This window comes from Tiliqua scincoides, chromosome 3 (genome assembly GCF_035046505.1).
Source record: "Tiliqua scincoides isolate rTilSci1 chromosome 3, rTilSci1.hap2, whole genome shotgun sequence".
Taxonomy (NCBI): domain Eukaryota; kingdom Metazoa; phylum Chordata; class Lepidosauria; order Squamata; family Scincidae; genus Tiliqua; species Tiliqua scincoides.
In genome coordinates this window covers 59,628,431-59,645,882 of record NC_089823.1, presented here as the reverse complement: position 1 = coordinate 59,645,882, position 17,452 = coordinate 59,628,431, and the positions used below count along the sequence as shown (strand labels likewise).

The 17,452-nt window shown below is 45.1% G+C and overlaps 1 protein-coding gene across 1 annotated transcript in view; it reads right to left on the bottom strand.

Annotated features, from left to right (window-relative positions):
* Positions 1–17,452, bottom strand: part of HUNK (hormonally up-regulated Neu-associated kinase) — an 80,272-nt gene that overhangs the window by 13,414 nt on the left and 49,406 nt on the right. Inside the window, exons 6-7 of the mRNA XM_066621631.1 lie at positions 8,056–8,185; positions 2,013–2,178 (exon numbers count right to left, since the gene is read on the bottom strand). Coding sequence (XP_066477728.1) covers positions 2,013–2,178; positions 8,056–8,185 — 296 coding nt within the window. The remainder of the gene's footprint in view (positions 1–2,012; positions 2,179–8,055; positions 8,186–17,452) is intronic.

The following is a 17,452-nucleotide window of genomic DNA, read 5'->3' as shown; positions in this document are numbered from 1 at the left end:
TTTCCTAGGTGTATTAGGCCAGTGTCATTTTGAACACACACAAACAACCCAGAGGAGAAGGGTTACAATAAGATTAGTCAATCATTTTCCTTCCAGTTACAGATATCAAAAAGAGCTATCCATCATATGAGTAAAAGACAGACAGATTAACAGCACAATCCTATTAGCGCTATATGACACCAGAACAAGTGTTCTGGTGGTTTAGAGCGCTTTCCGGACATTGCAGAAGGCAACATGCTGGAGTGTGGGGACTGGCTACTATTGCAAGTGGTGAGTGGCCAGTTCTGCACACCAGCAGGCTCTCCATGCCTGCCAACCCTGATAAAGTACACATAAGAGGTGGGAGGGAGGTGGGGAGTGGGCAGAATGGGGCAAAGGTGGGCAGAATGGGTCAGCAATGGGCTGGGGAGGAGGACAAATCGGGACTAGGAAGGGGGTGGGTTTTGCGACAGCAGTGTCCGCTAAATCCAACCCCCCTTCTCTGGCTCAGTCTGCCTTCATGGTCCACACGAACTTGCATCAGCAATACCAAATGTTCCCTTAACCCAAGGAGACCTCTGGAGGCCCATGGAATACAGCTGGCGATACATTGGCATCACTGCATCGCTTTGGGCTGCCCCTCTGATGCACAGTTCTTTCCAGAGAATCTTTATCTAGTTTTAAGGTATCACCACTAAGAGTTCAAACTTCCAAAAGAAAAGTGGGGAGAACAGAGGAAAGTGTTCTTCATTGTTTATGGAACTTTCCCATAAAACAGGAAAAGAATAAAGATTTTGTGCTTCAAAAGCTTGTCATGCCTGACAGTACAAACCTTGTGTCTTTAATCTGACACTTTCAGACCAAAATGGAAGAACTGAGTTACTCCGGGGAAATGATCACCAACCAAGTAATTCACCATGAGCACAGACTTTTAGCAAGCTAAAGTGACCATGCTAAATTGACCTGCCACACTCAGCCCAATACAGGTGCACCAAGCAATCTGTGTCCATGTCGTGGTACTAAGGTTGCAAACCTGTACACATTGAGGGCTCAAACCTACTCAGCGTGTACCAGCTCACCGCTGGTGCAAACGTGCCATAAGGCAAGTTTGCGGGCCATAGTGCTGGTGCTCCGCTGGTGCTAGCCCAGCACTGGCTGGTGCTGGGCTAGTGCCAGTAGAGCACCGGAGCTCTGCTGCTCAGCGGTTGTGTGGTTCTCTGAGCAGCAGAGAGGTAGGTGGGGACGTGGGGAGAGGCGGGGAGGAGGCGTTCCAGGGCAGGGGGAGACAGAGGAAGGGTGGTGAGGAGGTGTGCTGGGGAGGGAGCGGGAGGGAGGCAGGACTGGTGGAGTTTTGCTCCATCAGATCCAGAGCCTCTGTGTTGGGCTGGCCACCCGACCTGGAGGCTCTTCATTCTACGCCGACCTTCGGGTCGTTGTAGAATCGACTAGCTCCACTGTGGGGCTACTCAGTTTACCTGGGGGAAGGGGACAGAAGTCCCCTTCTCCCAAGGAGGAGGTGACGGATGCCTGGAGTGCTCCGGATGCACTGGCAGTCATTTTCAGCACCACTGCAATCCTGCACATCAGGCAGCTCAGGATTGGGCACTTAGTTGAGAATAAGACCCACTGAATACAGTGGGATTTACTTCTGAATAATCAGGACTGTGCTGCATGCACAATAATCCAGTCCCTGACATGTCAAAGGTTTGTGAACTGATCTAGTTTTGCAATGACATTTCTGTAGAAGAAACATTCAGATTTAAGGTTTAAATTGAGCTTTTATTTGTACTTCTTCAAACATGGGAAAAAGATATATGGTGCCCCAAATTGCAGCCTATTTACTTTGTTCCACAGAACACCATACTAGCCAAAAGAACTAAGCCAGCCACAGTCCTATCTTGGGCTCTGTCATACTAGAAAATGAAGGAATATTGGGGGAGTGGAACTGAACATCAGAAAATGGCTTTTCTTGTACTTAGATCCAATCCCACCTTCTATTTCACTTGGGTGATTATAATTAAAGCCATACTTACTCTGCCTGCCAAATAGCGCTCCAGCTTCTTATTAAGGAGGACGTAGATGGCAAGAGTGTGACAAGCTCTGTTAGAGAGAACAGTATTGATGACATCGCTGTTCTTATAGCCAAGTTTTTCAGTCATGTAGAGCAGCACACTTTGGCTGATGTCTTCCAGGTGAATCCTACATTTAAAAAAAATGGGAACAAGTTTTTTTTTGCTATTTCCAGATAAAACACTGCTGAACTTACCACTAAAAAAAAGAAAGTGCCACCACAAACTTGTTAAATTAATCTTAAAGACCACTGTATAATGAAAAACAGGCAGATACAACCAAATTGATGACTTGACAAAGACTTCATCATGATCAAAAGAGAAAGTCAGAAGTTATTGGTACACAGAATAATGCTGGCAACTTAATTTTACACTTTGTTACAGCAGTATATATACATAGTCCACACAAAAACATGAACCAGTTTCTATTTGGGTGGGTGCATGTTTGTAAATAAACAACTTCCCTGCTAGACTGTAACCTTTGTGAATCATGTTGAGAGTAGCGGAAAACAACTTCTAAAACAGTGCAAATATAGCCTTTGAAAACACTATAGTTTTACCATCAGTACTCAGTGAAGACATTTTCAAGTCGATTAATACCCTTATCGCTGTTGAAAGACTTCAGTTCTTCTTTTCAGGATAATTTACACAGCATTACACCCAGTATCTTTGACACAAAGTGCTTCTGCATATGAGATAAGTAATGCAACAGGAGGGAACCAAGCATCTGTTAAATCTCTCATTGAAATCAATGAAATTTAAAAACTGCTTGACTTTGACTGGATTATCTCAGGTGTGTTCATCTCAACAAGCAGATCCTTACTATTGCCATTTTTTTGAATATTATGACGGTTCCTAAAATGTCTATGGACATTGCAACTCTTTTTGTGTGCATGACTGAAGTGTCTGGATAGTAAAAATACAGACAATTGTTTCTTGAGGCATTCCAGTAAAATGTCAGCAGTTATTTGTCTTGAGAAAAAGATAGCAAGCTTATAAAAAGCCACTAGGAATTATTTTGGGGAAAAGTATTTCTGTAACTCTTTCTTCTCCTCCCATATTTTTCTGCTGGAACTCCACTGCTTTAGAATACCAGCAAGGCCAATAAACATTTTCTAACACTAACACTAAACACTAACATATTCTTAAGTACAATATATTAAGGTCTGTGGAAGTAGAATGCTACATTGTCTTGGGAACCTGTCCTTGAATGGTTTTGATTTGATTTGATTTTCTTGATCAGCTTAATTTGCTACAAAAGCTGCAATTTGAGTCATAACAACATAAGAACAGCCCCACTGGATCAGGCCATAGGCCCATCTAGTCCAGCTTCCTGTATCTCACAGCAGCCCACCAAATGCCCCAGGGAGCACACCAGATAACAAAAGACCTGCATCCTGGTGCCCTCCCTTGCATCTGACATAGCCCATTTCTAAAATCAGGAGGTTGCGCATACACATCATGGCTTGTAACCCGTAATGGATTTTTCCTCCAGAAACTTCTCCAATACTGCCTTTTAAAAGGCATCCAGGCCAGACACCGTCACCACATCCTGTGGCAAGGAGTTCCACAGACCAACCACACGCTGAGTCACATGGTCTGCTCATGTAGCTCTGTTGTGGAATGCATCCTAAGCATGCAGAATGTCCCAAGTTCAATCCCAGGCATCTCTAGGCTGGGATGGAAGAGACCCTTGTCTGAAAACCTGAAAAACTGCAGCCATTCCAGGGTGGCCCATGCACACACCCTGCCTCTGGAGGGTCTTCTGAGCCCAGCAGAGGCTGTGCACATCCACCCAAGACCCGTCAGGCTCAGACTGACCCCAAGAGCAAAAAAGGTGACTTCTTGGTTTTTTAAAAAAAAACCTGAAAGTGACTTTTCAATGCCTTATAAGGCATTAGGAGGCCCAGGGAAATGGGCTCAGAAAACCTTCCAAACCAGAGAGTGGGGGTGGTATTCCCTGGTATCCATGGTTTCACTTAGAACAGAACCCCCAGGGATACTGGGGCACGTCTGTAGTCTGTTTTGCTTTATCTTCAGGCTTCTGTGTGCTCCACTGGTGTAACTTATGGTGTAACTCCATTTATGTCAACTTATCTAGCCTGAGATCTCTCAGGACTGTATTGCCTACAAACCATCCTCTCCTATCTCTTGCCCTTGCCTGAAACCCTGGAGAGCTGCTGCCAGTCAGTGCAGACAATCCTGAGACAAATGGTCCAACTCTGTACCAGCTTCTTATGTTCCTACACGGACAGCAAGTCCATGTGGGAAGGGACTGAAAATCAAGTGTGGACCATCACATTTTATTGTTACATATTTGGAGGGTTTGCTTTGACAATGATTTACTTCATCCTCTGTCACACCTACCAAAGCAGTCATTTTTCTCCTGTGGTTCATTTACTCACCACTTTTGTTGGCGAGAAGCTGCCAACCACAAGTTTCCCTATAATCACAATAATGTTTACAGCCATCATTTAAAATCTCAGCTAGAGGCTTAGAAAGGTACCAGCCTCCTCTGCTGTATTAATATCTATCCATGTGTTACACAATCCTCATTACCATAGTAACTAGCACCTTACAATTATTGAAGGTTTTTATCCTCACAAAACCCTTTCTGAGGTTGGGAAATATCATCCCCCGCACAACAGGGCAGGGACAAAGGCACAGAGAAAGCAACGTGACTTGCCTAAGGTTTCATCAGAGACATGAGGTTGATCCAGGAACTTATCCCAGCATCCCTGAGGGCAGCTCCAGCACACTAAACACTAAATAAGCTGTCCTTCTTGGTCCATACTGCTGAGGAAATTTCTGAGAACAAGAACTGTGCATTAGCGTAACACTGTGGGTAAGAGTGTGACCAAGAAGTTTCTGGTCACATATGTACCAGGTTGCCTTAGTCAATTTACTGTTTGCTCAGCTCTCCATTTCTAGTGTGACTCCAATAACAGTACCAACAAGTCATAATCTGATTATCACTGTGATAATGAAGTACTTGAAGACCTCCTGGTACCTCCAGTGGTGCACCAAATGGCCCCCCCACTCCACTTTACCTGGCAGCAGGAGCTGTTCCTCCTCCTGCTCCCTGGATTCAGAAAGGAAAAGGAGAATGTGTGTCTGCACACATCCTCTGCTACTCTGTCCCCCTTTTCCTTTCTGGATCCAGGGAGCAGAAAGAGGAGCAGTGGAAGTAGATGGGCACCTCCTGTCTGCCACCTGAGAGAACCGCCTCAGCTGACTTCAGAAGAACATAAGAAGAGCCCCGCTGGATCAGGCCAAAGGCCCATCTAGTCTAGCTTCCTGTACAGTGGCCCACCAAATGCCTCAGGGAGCACACAAGAGACACAACCTGCGTCCTGGTGCCCACCCCTGCATCTGACAATCAGAGGCAGCCTGCCTCTAAAATGGACAGGACAATCCTGAGCACTTCGAACATACAAAATATATAATACAGATGTGTGTCGCTTAACAACCTTCCACACAATGACCAACTGCATATACGACAGGGGTCCTATAACATTACTGTTACATAACACTACAAATATAACATTATTGTAGCTGGAAAGTTCCTTATTAGCTGCTAGAAAGAAGCTAACATGCTATTCTGCCGCTTTCTGCGGGCATTTCGCAGCCCTCCTGAAGCTGTTTGTGGCCACTTTACATTTTCTTAGAGCTAGTCTATCTCATTAGCTAATTAGCAAAACCACCCCAGAATGCCTTGCAGGGCAATTCTAAAGCTCCCTGAAGCTTTCAGCAGCCATTTTATAGGACTCTGAAGCCATTCTGAAAGTCTCTGATGCTGCAAGGTTAGTTACAGTAACAAAAAATGACTCCCCCTATACTTAATATAGTACTGTATTGGGATCGCATAACAGCAACACTGCTTAACGACGGGGTTCGGAGAACATATCCCTGTCATTAAGTGACACATAGCTGTATATAAATGCTAAGTATTATTATTCTTTTCTGGCACTGGCCCTTCAAAAAGGTTCAGGATCTAAATACGAGATCCTCGTAATTCTCTCATCTGACCTGTCCTTATTACAGCAGAATCCTATCTGGACCTTACTATGGTGGATCTCGTAATCTGCCAGCATAATGCCAGTCCTGCCATCACAAGAACCGCTCTCATAGTGGGTGGCTTGCTACTGACAGCATAGTAGTTGGTACACACTGTGCAATGGTGCGCCCCTGAACCTCTGCCAGAGCAGGTGGGTCACCAGCAGGGCGCATTGGGACTGGGCTGAGGAGGATCTTGACAGTGGCTGCATACGGTGAGATGATATACCCCCTTCCCAGTCTAGCAAAGAGCTGGTGTAGGTCTGAGGAGACCCACTGGAGACCAGGTGGCCTGTGGTTTCTTACTCTCTTCTCCTGGGTTGACTAGTACCTCCCCAGCCCACAGAAAGCATTGCTGCTCATTCAGTGGTGCTGCATGGTCTGGCTTGGGGCAGAGGATAGAACTGGTCTCTTAGTGATGCTATTACTTGTTTCAAAATATGAATTTGTCTACCTCATAGTGCTTGGATATATTATGAAAAGAGTAAAAAAGTATTTTTATGTCAGCTCCTTTCTCTCAATAAAATTCTCATTGAAAAAGTCAACTATGAAACGTCAGCTGCTTTAGAATATTAACATGGAACCCTCACTTATGATGAAGCTCTCGTTGACTATTGTGAACAATACGATCAGGCCACCTGCACAATCAGAATTCTGTTTAGTAACTTCTCTTGGTTTAAGAACAATTGTGTTTTATGTGGTTGCTTTCCCCACTCAGATCCAACACCTTCAATTTTGCTAGGTATTTTTGTTTAGGAAGGATGATGGTGGTTGATTTCCCAGCTGCTATGGGAAATACAATCCTTAGGAGTGATACAATAAAGCATATGTGCACAGCACCATCAGAACACATGTACCATTATTATCAACCGGGAGAAAACAAATTAGAGGCCAACCCTATGGAGTGTGCAAGGCATGTTTACGGAACTCAGCGCCAGTGCTCCACCCGTGCTAGTCCAGCGGTGGCTGGTGCTGGGCTAGCACTGGTGAAGCACTGGTGCTCTGCCACTTAGCACTTGCGTGGACCGCCAAGCAGCGGAGAGGTAGGTGGAGGTGTGGCGGGAGGTGGGGAGGAGGCATTCCGGAGCCGGGGGAAGGTGGGGGGAGGGCAGGGAGGAGGTGTGCCGGGGGAGGGAGCAGGATGGGAGGGAGGTGGGACTGGTGGAGCTACTCACTTTACCTGGGGGAAGGGGACAAAAGTCCCCTTCTCCTGAGGAGGAGGCAGCTCAGGACTGGGCTGTTAGTCTTTTCTGAGAATTATATGAGAAAGTTTGTAAACACCAACCAGTTCAGAACTGAGTTGAGGGGAGCTTGCCTCTCATTAGTGTCTATGGTGAATTTTTATGATTGGAGTGAAATGCTACTATCTTTTCTTGCAGAGAGAAGGGAATAATAATACATGTATTTATATACCGCCTTTCTTGGTCATCAGATTTCTCCTCAGACTTTATTCAAGGCGGTTTACATGGGCAGGCTGTTCTAAATCCCCGTAGGAATTTTTACAATCAAAGAAAGGTTCTATCTTTCAAGAACCACAACATTTCAGATGGATCTTTTTGATCTGGTATCACATTCTGGCCTCTGATTTCCTCCCACACAAGCTGACAAGCAGCTCCTTCATCTCTCACATGGAGAGCAGCCAAGACGCTTCTTCGCTCACACCAAAGAGCAGGTGGAATAACTCGGCTCAGCTTGTCAGCTGCTTCAAGGTCTCACCATTCACGGTGCCAGTGGCCTCAAACTGGCGACCTATGGATGTTATCTTCAGGCAAACGGAGGCTCCACCCTCTAGACCAGACCTCCTGCCCACCCTCTGCTCAAGAAATCCTTTTTCATTTGAGCTCTTCTGATTACTTCATTGAAACTTTATCCAGTTAACTTTATTAACTGGAACTTTATCCAGTGGCAGCAGAACGGATTAATCCAGTGTACCCTGCATTTTGTACATTACCTGTTTGGATATGTGACATTATTCAGTGTTTTGCCATTCTCATTAAGCCAGCGATTTGCTAAAGCTTGTTGGATATTTGGCCTCTTTGCAGGATCTGGCTCTAGCAGAGATCGTAGGAAGTTTACAGCTGCTGCAAAGACATTGAGGAAAAACAAAAGTGTCATTTGCTTTGCAACTCAGTTTAGAAGCTGAGCAATTTTGGGCAAACAGTATTCTCAAATATGTATCAAACAACACCCAAAAATATTTTCTTGATTTAGGTTCTTGATTATACATTAAAGAAGTACTCAGATTTGATGCATGCTGGAGCATACACAACATCTGGAAATCTTGCAATGCTGACTGTGCCATTCACATAAAAGGAATAGAGAGTTCTACAGTTATGTTTCTTTGCACACATGTACCCCCACTGATGTGAATCAAGTAGCTGCTGTGGTCAAGGAGGCTCTGCACAGAAAGGAAGACTCTGTAAGCAAGTGGTTTGAAAAGCAGAAAAACAGCATTCCACCATTATAAGTTCGGAATATTCCATCAGTGACAAAATCTGAACCCTTCATTCAAGCCTCCTGAAAACTGGCATGGAACAACCAAGTCACCATCTCCACTATCCCTCTAAAGCAGCCATTTTCAACCACTGTGCCGTGGCATACTGGTGTGCTGCGAATGGTCTGCAGGTCTGTCACGGGAGTTTGGGGGAAGATCATTTATTAGTAGGGCCATTGGGGGATATGAGCCCCCCACCAACAGCATGGTGTGCCTTGTCAATTGTCAAAAAACTGATGGTGTGCCTTGACCATTTTAGTAACTTGTCAGTGTGCCGTGAGATGAAAAAGGTTGAAAATCACTGCTCTAAAGTGCTATTTAGGGGGACCCCCCCAATTTCTGCAATTGTTACATCAGCCTTGTGAATTGGACGAACTGTGTCAAAGACCCCGATCGGCCAAATTACAATTAAACAATCCAGGCACACATCCATCTATAATGTTACGTCCTCCCTGCCTCTGGCTGTCTTTCTACCTTCTGCAGGTTCCACTGCAAAGGAATGAGCCCATCATGTGATTCCCAATGAAGCAATGAAATAAACCTTCTGCTGGGAATAATTGAAAGTCCTGGATCTCAGTAATTTCACAATGAATCTGCACCAAAGTTTGGGAGGTGGGGGGACTGGACCTCTACTTGTTCTGAACCACATTTCAGGAAGATTGGAAAAGTGGTTTTGTTTTGTGGTCAGGTTTCAGACTGCTGCATCTCATTTCTCTGCAGATCAAGACCACCTTTTGGGAGACCTCTAGATAATTGGTAACAAATTTCAGGATGACTGGACAAGCACAGTTGCTTCTATGATCGGTTTTAACACAGGCTTCTCTCTCTCCTCAGCAGGAAGCAGCAATGTTTGTTGAGGTAAATAGGGATCTAAACATTGTCAAGCCCTCAAATGGACATGCATTTCATTACAAATGTACATTATAAATTTCAGAATAACCAACCAATGAAAACAATGAGTTTTTTTTTAAAAAAACTAATTATTCAAAAAGTGCTTGATAAATTTTCTTCAAAATTACAAAAGGATATACTTAATTTTTTCCCCCCAAAGTATTTCACAAACACAAAAACAATAGTTATACATAATTTTTAAAAGTTGCAAATATTTTGGGGTCCTTTGGGAGTCCAGTAAAATTTTAAACTGCTGTTTTTCCCCCATTTCTGAAGAGATTTGTACCCAATTTGGTGTAGGGGTGAAAACAGTTACCCTGCACCTGCTCTCATAATAGGTTGGCCACAAATGGGTCTTCCTGATCACAGTTGCGTTGCCACACCCAGTGGTTCCCACAGCTGGGTGATGTCACAGAGCAGTGTGGCACTCCCCCACTGCGTCCACACTGTCATGTCCCTTCCCAGTGCATGTGTGGCCCTCGCCTCTAAAAACTGCTCCATTTTGATCCATACAGAACCGAGGGTGGGCAGGAGGGCCAATGAGCCACGCAACTCAGATAAGCGCTGTTACCCACCTCATGGAAATGGTGGAAAACTGCCACTTCACCACAGGAGGCCATATACCACCCAGCCCCACCTTAGCTACGCCACTGATGAATCAAAGTCCAACTTTATAGTTACTACTAAGTATTCAAAATACTTTATATCCTGCCTTACTGTTGCAAAAGTAGGTTTTGCAACAAAAAGGCAGGATAAAAGCATTTTAAACAAAAACTCATGTGTGGTTTTAGTGTGGTCATTTATTGCAAAAAATCACAGAAGAATTGAATTTGTACCTTATATACATCTTTAAAAATTTAATCAAGACTCTAGCACTTTCTTCAGCAATTAAAAGGAGGGTTGCAAAGCCTGATCTTAAAATTGTCACATACAGAACATTAGGAGGCTTTGGGCGCAATCCTATCCTCCGCTGCAACAGGTAAGTCAAGAGGCTTGTGCTGTATCCAGCGCAGAATAGGGGCCCAAGGCAGCTCAGCCAGAGGCAAGGGGCAACTTTTCCCCTTACCCCTGGGTAAGGTGACTTTGGCTCCTCAGATAGCACAAGTCCGAGGAGAGCAGAGTGGCTTGAAGCCACTTCATTCTCCCCGGGAACAGGGGTTGGGATACGGTATAACTGCCGGATCCCAGTCCCACCTCCCACTCCCCACCTGCCTGCCCCTGGAGATGCCCAATGCCCTCCCCCCACCCAGGACCGCCTCCCTACCGCCCACCACAGAGCCTTGTGTTGGCCCAGCCGAGCAAATGCAAGACTCACAGAGGACGCTGGAGCAGAAGCTTGCATCAGCCTCGGCAGGAGATGCAAATGTGCTCCTTCCTCCCGAGGAGGTGCAAACGTGCTTTATAGCACTTGTGACCCTCCTGAGCTGGCACAAGTCCCCAAGTGAAGGGCTGGATTGCACCCTTTCTCTTTAAAAAAAAAATAATAATAATCAGTATCTGAGCTACAGAAAGAACTCATTTGCAGCACATAAACCTGAACTCTGATCTCTAAACCCAGAGGGATAAATTCTGCTCTCAGACCATAGAAATGTAACTCATTATAAGTGTGAGCCACAACAAATTATTGGGGCTTCCCACTCTGCATTATAAACCTCATTTTTGCTGTGCATGTCACTTGCACCAGAAAAGTCACCACGTGCTGCTGCCTGACTGTCCCATCTGGTCCATTCACTGGCGACTGGAGGAAACATTTGGAGAAGGTGCCAAAATAATTCTTGGATGAGTCTCACAGCAAGTGCTCGGAAAACGTGACTACAGCAATTCTTCCCTTCTGCTGTAAAGAACACTAATCTAAATAAAAGTGTCAGGTTGTATGTATTTCTGCACCTCACATGTAAGGAGAACCACTGAAAAGCAACTGATGCAACAGGCTGAACAGTCTGTGATCTTCCTTTACCAAGAGAAGATACATCCCCTCCAGTTGAATGACCACCCAATCCTCTCACAAAGGTGCACAAATATTTCCCTTGGTTGTACTCAGCCGATTGTTGTACCCGTTGTGGTCGCCAGGACTTATCGTCGGGTAAATCTGCATACAATTGCAGCCTTAATATAATGAGCTCTATACAGCCAGGTGACATCATATGTATGTTATACATGTGTGAATTCAAATCTAAGTGCTTTTCGGCAACAACAAGAACAAAAAGAAAAATAGCAGTTTCAATAGTGCCCCACAATTCCACTCACCAAGTGTGTGCCCTGGAGTGAGCATGAGATGGGAGAATAAATCTGTTGTTTCCTCAGTTCCTACAAGTTTCTCACTGTGTGATTTTTAGTTTTTAAAGAGGCAGTATGCATCTTTCAGATTTAAGGTTGTTTTGGCTATATGCTATTTTCCCCTTCTGTGCTGACAACAGAACATAACCCTCATGTAAGATGTGACCTTCCTGTAGTAGCCCTCAAGCAGCTCTTGGGAAAGACAAGGGCCAAGATATTCTCACAGGCCCCCTAGGCAATTTCTCTATTTGCTTCTTAATGAGCTTAATGCTTCTTCTTGGCTCAGGTTCTTTGAAAACAAGTTTCCAAGACAGCACCTTAGAATTCCTGCTGATGACTTCACCCTGCTCCAATTATAGGAGAAGCTGGCTTTCTGCACCCCCCCCCCCCAAACTCCTGCTTCACTGTCAATTACCCTGCTGGTTGTCAAGCACCTTCCACATGAAGCCAGGAAAAGGAAATAAGTGCTCATGTTCCATGGAAGAGAAACAGTATTGTCCTATAAATCAAGTTTAGATGCTATCTACATGACTTTTACAGCATGGCATCTGCACTAAACAACCTATAAGAATCATATCTCTGCTGAACAGGGACTGGTTATTAATCAGTTTAAAAAATGATTTCAATAGAGATATGCAAATAATTTGGCACTAGGGGAAAAGGAAGCACCGCTCTCTCTTACTCCTGTCTCCCACAATGTATTCTCAATCTCTTCCACCCATGTGATCCTTAGTTAAAAATAGTTAAAAGGAAAGACACCCCCCCCCATCACTTAAAGGATTCAGAGGTGAGGCTGGTGGCAGAGGATGTTTACTATGATATTCCTGTAAAACTCTCAGGGCAACACAGATGCACATGAGAACTTGTATAACATAGAGACCAACTGCAATCCTATACATGTCTATCCAGAAGCAAGTCTCGGTGCATTCAGTGGGACTTATTCCCAGGAAAGTGTGTATAGGATTTCAGTCTAATCAGAACCTTCCTGGTTTGCCTCTGAGTTAACTCACCAGATAGCAAGTCACTCAGCTTGTCAGCTGCAATATGGGAATAATAATAATTACTTTTTGTAAGATTTACATCAAAATAATATATTTTGGTTTGTATCCTACCATTTTGCAGCACACTGCTCCATCAAAAGCTCCTTCCATTCCCAGAAAGAGCATGCTGCTCACACAAAGGTACCTTTCTGTTCATGCAAGACCCCTTGCGTGAGTGAAATACTTCTTCCAAGAATGGAAGAAGCTTCTAGTGCTGCTGGAGCACTCTGCAAAACTCCAAGATTCAATCCATGAAGTGCTTTCCACACTCATGTGCTATACAAATGCTGATTAATATTACCATTACAATTCTCAATACCTACCCATTTTAGAGGTTGGGAAGGAGCGCACAAGACACACATGCTGCATTAGAGAAGAAATGCACATGGGGGTGCTTGTTCCTTTAAAAGAGAGGGACCTGATTCATTCCTGACTGGAACTCAGATGTACAGTAAGTTCTCGGAATCTGTGGGGGTTAGATTCCTGGAAAACCAGTGGATACCAAATTTGCAGCTAGGGAATCATTGAACCTATGGGTTCAATGAGGTTGGGGTAGATTACTTGCCAGCAATGGACACCCTCAGCAAGGCAGCGGAGACTTCAGAAGGCAGCAGAGACCTTCAAAATGGCACTTTCAACTAGCACAGAGCGCTTTGAAATAGCTATCCGCTGACATTCTGAAGCTTCCCATGGCCATTTTGAAGGGCTCTGCTCTAGTCACAGGCACCATTTTGAAGGTCTCTGCTGCCTTGCCAAAGGTCTCTGCTGGCTTCCTGATGCAGCAGATTGCTTTAGGATGGCTGCGGACGGTACAGAGACTGTGGATAGCCAAGAACACCTCACAAATACTGAGAGGTAGGTCGCAATCCTACTCCCCATGGACAGGCATATCCGCAGGAAGCAAATAGTTCATAGAGAGAACTGATTATACTTTAGAGATGCCAAACAATATATGTGATGCAGACATCACATTAGACAAAAAGCATGTGTATTCTGAACTTGGTATCCTATTCCAGTAGGAAACAATCCCATATGGGTCAGCCTTGAGAATGTCCCACAAATCTCTATAGTGTGTTCCTTAGTTTAGTTTCAGATGTCACAGAATCTGCTCACTAGCTGACTCTTCCCTGTTCTGGGTCAGTTAAATGACAGCTGGAAACATGTGCTTTTTGCTAAACATGGAACAGATGTGAAATCCACCCCCTGAAGTCACTTGGGCAAAACATGGAGCTCTGTTCAGAGCCAACTGAGTAGCCAGTACATTTTTATTAAGGTATAAGTGTTTTAAGATGTAACCACAACAAATCAGGACAGCCTCCTGAATTGATTTGGTTTTGCAGAATAACTAAAGGTCATTTCCTAAGTCAGTTTAAAAAAAAAATTCATTTATAGTAATAAAAAAAGGGAAAACACAGTAAAAGAGAAAAAGGAAAAACATTAAAGATACATAAAAGATATAAAAAATACAAAGAATACTAATAATGTAGCACAGGCGAAGCTGAATGCTCTAATTACTTACAGCCTTATATCTTAATAATTTAAATTTCCACCCATATATAGGTTAGATCTCCAACAGCCCCTTCTTATCTACTCATTATAAGTGCTCCATTTCAGATTATTATATCAGATTAATGTTCTTTATTTCTTCCAATCTAATCTTCAAATCCACAAAGAGCCCAATCCTGTGCTCGGCGGCATGGCTCTGTGCCGTGCCTCACTGCCAGGCTCCCGCTCATACTAGCCCAGCACTGACTGGTGCTGGGCTAGCCCAGGGTGGTCGCCCAGCCTCCATGGCTCAGCAGTCTCCCGGACCGCCGAGCCGCAGCACAGTAAGTGGGTGTGGGGACGGGGTGAGAAGGAGCCGTTCCAGGGAGGGGGGAGGCTGGCAGGGGGCAGAGAGAGAGCGGGGGGAGGAGTGACACGGAGCAGTGATGCAGGGAGGGGGGCGGAATGGAGGCATGCCTGGGGGTGAGAGGGAGGTGGTCCACGGAGCTCTGCTCTGCAGGATCCAAGGCACTCGTGGTGGGCTCCGCACCCTACATGAGCGCCTTTATCTTACCGTCGACCTTTTGGTCGGTGGTAAAGTGAGTAGGCCCACTGGGGGGCTGCTTACCTTAGCCAGGGGAAGGGGATGAAAATCTCCTTCTCCCGAGGTGCCTCCCACGGTAGCCCAGGGTGCACAGGATCCCGCGGCAGCCGTTCTCGGTGCCACCAAGGCTGGGCGCCCCAGGCAGCTCAGGATTGGGCTGTAACTCATTATTCTCTCTCACCTAGAAAGTCAATAATTGATTTCCAGTTCTTCATAACCTAAGCCACAATTTTCACTCATGTGAAACTTTTTACTCTTGTGAGCAACAGTGGAAAGTGGAAAGGAAAAAAATCACTCCTTTCAGTATACATGTAGTGGTAGATGTGAGGCTGTAGTCCTCTGAATGCAAATGGCAGTGTGGCAAATGGCTCCAATTCAGATCAGTTTCAAGTCTGAAAACACCCCATCTAAGTGCTACAAGTCCACAGAAAAGGCAACTTTCGGAAGGTTGAAAAGTCCTGAAAATGAGCTCCTGTTGCACGAGCTTCACCAAAGGCAAGTGACTAATCAGGTAAAACAGCAATAATTCAGACACGCATTCAAGAATAATGGACCTTCTATTAAACCTGCCTCGGTTACAAAGCCTATGGACTACCAAGGCAGTATTATAGCTTCACAGACCTTTTCCTTGTTTCTGCTAAGGTATAAGCATCAGAAATTGTGCTGCGATGAGGAGGAATGATGCTTCACCCTGCTCTGACACTGGCCCTGCCCATGTACACAAGGTTCTTGCGAACTGAGGACAAACACAGCATGGATCATAATTTTAAAAGGCAGAGGCAAACTTGACACCTGAAAGACTTCTTCTGCACATATGCTCCTGGCACAAGCCACTTGCAACACAACACAATGAAAGGGGCAATTACCCACTTAACTGGGACCCCAAACCACAATGTCTTATAAAAATCAGGTGGAGTTCAAGAAATGGATTTGAAAAACAACCAGAGTGCTGAAAAATCAATCCGTTTGGGAGAAGGAAGATCAGCTCAACTAAGCCCTGACATGTCCCACCACGTTAACAGTCTAAGGGTGCAATCCTAACCTCTTATGTCAGTGCCTTCCAGCACCGACATAAGGGCAATGCAGCTCTGAGGTAAGGGAACAAACATTCCCTGACTTTGAGGAGGCCTCCGTGAGTGCCACCCAACTGCAGGATGCTGCACACATCCCATTGCCACTGCTGTACTAGTGCTGGAAAGCACTGACATAAGGGGTTAGGATTGCACCCTAATCCTAATGGTGCTGCCTGCACAGTGGTGCAGAAACTGCCACTGCTGTATCCCACGGGGCCAGGGAAGCTGCTGGAGATCTATTCGAGGTAAGGCAACATGTGTTCCCTTACCCCATGTTGAGCCCCAGCAGACACAATAGGTCTGCTCAAATCTGGATCAGCTCAATCACTGGCACACATCCGAGTAGACAAATGTAGGGCACTGAAGTGCAGGAGGGGATAGGATTTGACGGCAGCCTCCTTCGCCGTCCCCACCTTCTCCCCTGCCTTCTCCCAGGAACTACCCTCCTCCCTGTATTCCCCCCACCCAGTTTCACCCTCACTCTGCCTTCCCTCCACCCTGCTCCCACTCCTGAACGCCTCCCCGCTTCTTGGCAGGGAACTCACCACTGATGGCTCCTGGTGGTCTTCCGATGGACGCAGAGGCCCAGCACCCACCTGCGCTGGTGTTCCTGCTGGCGCTTACATCCTTCTGGTCATTATGACATGCCTTATAATATATTTGCAACAGCAGTCTCCTGGGTAGCACACAGGAGACTGGTGCTGGCCCAGGACAGTATCCGGCCACAAATGTCAGTTCTTCCTGATGGAAGAGCTCCATAAACCATAGCTAATATTGTTTGGATTCACCACCAACCAACCATTTTTCACAAATTTGGTGGCACAAGTTAGGTACAATTGTTTTTCCTGCAGGGACACCTGTGGTGGAACTCACACGTCTATCCTAGTCAGTGCTTGTCTTCAACATCATTTTCTTCATTTATTCCTATACCTTGATAACGCTCTCATTCTTTCTCTGTATTTCACAAAAACGAACTACTTGTGTGACTCAACCTCTTCCATCCACTTTATTAAGCTCTCTGTCTATTTTTCTTCCATTCCTGTTCCACATGTTTAACATTCATTTCTGATATTTTCCCTTTTTATCAAATGTCTATTTGTCTTTCCAATTCTGAAGAAACCTTCTCTTGACCCCTTTTCCTCCTCTACTATACTATTACTCTCTCACCCTTTCTGAATGTTTTCTTGCATTCATAGTAGATCCTTCTGATCTGGTTGCCATTCTCGTCACTCTGCTGAATCTGATCTTAGTCACACAGTTAATTCTCACTTGCTAAATTACAGTAGCAGAAGAGGGCTCTTGCCTTCATGCTCTCTAGTTGGCTTCTTAGAGGCACCTGGCTAGCAAATGTGGGAAACAGGATACTGGACTAGATGGACCTTGTTCAATCGAGGCAGGCTCTTCTCATTTTCTTACAGTCACCTTTCTGTTCATCTTTTACTTCTCTGGTCTTCGGCTTTTGATACCATTGGTCATTCTCTCTC